Source organism: Oryzias melastigma, linkage group LG4 (genome assembly GCF_002922805.2).
Source record: "Oryzias melastigma strain HK-1 linkage group LG4, ASM292280v2, whole genome shotgun sequence".
NCBI classification, from domain to species: domain Eukaryota; kingdom Metazoa; phylum Chordata; class Actinopteri; order Beloniformes; family Adrianichthyidae; genus Oryzias; species Oryzias melastigma.
This window is the reverse complement of record NC_050515.1, coordinates 6,203,386-6,207,852: the sequence shown is the minus strand read 5'-3', so window position 1 is coordinate 6,207,852 and position 4,467 is coordinate 6,203,386. Positions and strand designations below refer to the sequence as shown.

The 4,467-nt window shown below is 35.4% G+C and overlaps 1 protein-coding gene across 1 annotated transcript in view; it reads left to right on the top strand.

Moving 5' to 3' along the window:
* Positions 1-920: 920 nt before the first annotated feature.
* Positions 921-4,467, top strand: part of faf1 (Fas (TNFRSF6) associated factor 1) — a 74,251-nt gene continuing 70,704 nt past the window's right edge. Inside the window, exons 1-2 of the mRNA XM_024278954.1 lie at positions 921-980; positions 2,675-2,743. Of these exons, the coding sequence (XP_024134722.1) occupies positions 921-980; positions 2,675-2,743 (129 nt within the window). The remainder of the gene's footprint in view (positions 981-2,674; positions 2,744-4,467) is intronic.

The window sequence follows — 4,467 nt, the reverse complement described above, 5'->3', positions numbered from 1 at the left end:
AAGGCTCATACTTTTCCAAATTCTGGTCTGTGGAAAGAGGAGAAACATCTGAAAACATCTGTTCAAACCAGTTGTGAGAAGATGACCAAAATATCTGCAAGAACAAAATCCACAATGACAGCCAGAAAAAATAGTTGTGCAACAATATATTTCATTTTTGTCCAGACCTGTTTAGTTTGTTGTTTTTAATGATTCTGAAGCAGTGTCTAACTTTAATTTTTTCTACTTTTTTCCACTGTAAAATATCTGCATTTCCTAATAATACACCGTTATGGAGAAATAAAAAGGCTGAAACCTTAAGTAACAGGATAAGATGATCTTGTAATCAACTTGTGAGATATTCTGGAGCATTGCTAACACCCACTGACTGGATTACTTCTCCTATCATAAACTAAAATGCAGAAATGTTGTTGTCTGGGCACCAAAATGACAATCCCTGTTTAAAGAACAATAACGCGGTAGAAAATTGGAACTACATTTCCCTAATGGTTTCAAAGTATCACCAACACCTAAACACAACTTTACTTTTTCTATCATCAGATAAAATGCGGATATTTTCCTTTTATTTTCACAGCATAGTGACTTGTCACTGCTTTTAGAATTGTCGCAGAAGAAACGGTAAACATGTCAAAGGAACTACAATTCCCATCGTCATTTCAAAGTTTACAGCAGCCGGACTCACTTTACGTCAAGCCGTAAAGCAATGGGCTAACTGAAAATTATTAAAGGAGATAACTGAGCTCTGGATCGTTACTTCTCAGAATTTTAACTATTTGAAGCTGCGGGAGTTTGTGTACGTCGATAGTGGAAGTTTGTCAACATTTCGCCTTTAAGTATTTAGTTTTATTCACACTCAGAGTCCTGTGAGGTGAAAAAAGCGAGAACCAGTGAAGAGCCATCGCTTTTAGCCAGTCATTGCAATGGCCTCCGATAGCGCCGAAAGCAACATGGATAGAGAAATGATTCTCGCCGATTTCCAGGTTGGTCTCATTTATATATTTCATATTTTAATCTATAAAATCGATTATACCACCTACGGCTGTTCAGAGAAATTGGGCTGCTGTAAGAAACGTCTTAAAAAACTGGACTGGGTTGTTAGCTAGCACTTCAAGCTAACAACCTGACACCGAACATTCGCCAACTGCAAACAAAATCTAGATTTCTCAAATTTGATTTTTCGAAGGATTTAATATTTATTTGTTCTTGTCTGGTTCCCGTTTACGTGTTGGGGCTAGCTAACTCACGGAAATGTTATCTGGTCGCTTTTATCGAACACCAGTTTGTTTACATACTGCTTGTTGTTTGCCAACGGTTTAGATTCTCGCTTGTAAATAAGATACGTATAAAGTGTTTGCCTTTTTGCCATGGGTTTAAGATTTTAAAAGCATTTTTTTCCCTCTAACCAGATGTCAATGCGTCGCACAAATTTGTTTTACTTTTTTTTTTTTTTTTAAATTCACTTCAAAACTAGTGGTCTGCTGTTGGGAAAAACTCCACAAGAGGGTGTATGTTCTCGGTTTGGGTTTAGATTTTAAGATAATCTACATCTAATGGTCATAAAAAAAATTCACACACCTTTTTTAAGCTTTCGCAAATAAAAGTGGAAAAATGACTGAATAAAACAAACAAACAAAAAAATTCCATAAAATTCCTGCCATACTACTCAGAGAGGATTTCAAGGGTGGAAAACTTTGACCAGAATCTATTACATTTATAAAAAGATTTAGTGTTGATATCAACACCATTTTGTGTAATTTTACTTTTAAAATAAACAAAGATCAAACCGATACATAAAAACATAAAAACCGAAAAACATAAAAGGTGAAGATTTCTGGGTACCATAGCTATGACACTATAGGATTTACCAAAACATTACATGTTTTTAGTTTCATCTCATTTTTCAGTTTTGATTTATGATTAATAACTTTAAACATCTATAGTTCAGCATTTTAATTCCAGTAGTAGTGTCATCAAAGGTTTGATTCCCTGTCACATGGGTTGTTTCCTACTTTAAATCTCAGAATGTGTTTTAAGTGTGCTCATCTTAAAGGTCATAAAAAACAGAAAGTGTTACAAACAGGAAGTTGCAAGTCCAAAATATTGACTCACTTCTTTGTCACACAGTCTCGTAAAAAATTAAGGAAGCATTCAGTCTGGTCTTTTAGTTTAATCCTTGTGCTATCCTAGGCATGTTTACACAAAAAATGGGGTCATCTGGACCCCACAAGGACAGCCTGCTGATTTGTTTGTTTTTGTTTTTCCCCAAGTTTTTTATTTTTTTTTATTTTTTTTATTTTTTTTATTAAATCTTCACTAGTGTCTGTGGCAGGCATAAAGTCCTGTCCACCTTTGTCATGGGTAATGTTTGGGTAAGGTTTGTCAATGTAATGGTTGGGTCATCTGGACCCCAGAAGAGAGCACAAGGGTCAAGTCTCATTGATTGAAGGCCTTGGTGTTTAAACAGGACCGTTTCCCTCCAGCTATAAGTGTCTGCATATTGTTAAGTTCTCATTTTGTTTCAATGAATTTGAGATATTATGTTTAAATAAAAACTGCGAGAAAATCTTGATTTGTTTTATTTTATATGAATTCTTACAGGATTTGTGTAACTGAAGCCTAATCTCAATGTGCATCATGGAATTTTTCTAACTGAATGTCTTTTTTCCACTTCCAGGCTTGCACAGGAATTGACAACATTGCTGAGGCTATTACTCTGTTAGAGCTTAATAACTGGGATTTAGTGGTAAGTTCATTATCTGCAGGATTTGCTCTTGAACAGTCAGTTGTTGCAGTTCAAGAGGGCACCCTGCAGCTTCTGTAAAAGCCAAACCTTAACACGCTGTCCACAAACGCTGAGAAGGAGCCAACATGTCCTGATGGATTTGTTTTATTCACAGTGGGCCCTTTAAGCAAAGAGCGTATTGGAATGGGTCAGTCTATAATTAGATTGATCCTGGCAGGAGCTGAGAGCAGATAGCAGTCAGATGGACTTTCTGGCTGGACTCGCTGCAGCTGTAAAGCTGACGACCTGCGCTACCTTTGCAGCAACAGTTTGTAGACGTGAGGAGTATGCCAGTAAAACGCAAATCTAGAAGTACTTTGCCTGAAATCCTCAGTACTTTTCAGTCAGCAAATGTTTAGCAGATTAGAATGTGACTCATCCCGACGACACTTATGTACCTCGTACCTAGCTGGTGGTTTAAACAGCTTCACTTCATGTTTTGTTTTCACCTTTTTATGCCCTTCATTAATATTTTCTTTTGTAACAGATGTAAAGTATTCTGATACAAATATAGTTAAACTTCGACATGTAAAGCGAACATTTAAGATAATGCAATCCTCTATTCAACTGCCTATTTTTAGAGCCAAATGCTTGTTTTGCTGACTGTTTTTTCTATTTTACTTTCTTTACCGTCAGTTTACCAAGTCACATGTTATTCTATTCTGGAAACAGCAAATTTATAACAGCTTTTTAAAAGAGAACCAGTTATATTAAGATAAATTAACATTTTAAAGTTTGGTATTAAAAAAACAGTTTTTAAAAGATTTTTGTCTTTGTGTAAAAGTTTTAAATGTTTGCAAATTATCTGAATTTATCAGTTTCACTAAACTTTAGTTTTAGGACAAACACATATATTGCTGAACTCACTGGTTTAAAGCGCACATGAACATGTTCATTAAATTAACAGTGACTGAAATTGTTCCCACTCCAATGATAATCATCTTTTTGGAGTTTATAACATGTTTTTGTAGCATTTTTCTCATAATAGAGGACAACATAAATACTTTAAGATCAAAACAGCTTTTCTGAGTATTTCTTCATTCAACTTGTGATGGATCAGAAGCAGATGAAATCTTGCTGTTTGAAAAAGCTCAGGTTAGTTTGCTACAAATTTAAAACCACTTGTAGACAAGTAGATCCATGTCTTCCTTGTCTGAGTAAGCGCCTGGCTCAAAACCGCACGGCTGGATAGCTCTGATATTGATCACAGTTTTTTTTTTCGCCCCACCACAAATTTCTAATGAACTCCTGCTGTGCTGCAGAAAATGTCTTAAAAAAACGACACAGGATTTTTTATTTTGAATAAAAAGTGCATAATCATAATTAAAAGACTACTAGGAACAATTTTACTAAAGAAAAAATAGATCTGGAGTTGCCATCTAGCTCAAAACTGTTGCTGGATTGCTCCGATATTGCTCGCCGTTTTTTTTCTACTTTTATGTTAGCTAACGGGAGAGCATATAAAGGAAAGGATGCTGGGATTTTAACGTAGACTAACTTCCGTGCCAATAGTCCCGCCCACAACCCAGAAGGCAAGTTTTTAATGAACTCCTACTGATGTACATAAAATGCGTCTTCAAAAGCGACACTAGTTTTTTGATTTGGACTAAAAATTGCTTCATTAAAAAACCACTGGGAATGATTTTACAAAGAAAAAATCTATATTTGGAGAGGGACTTCAATGC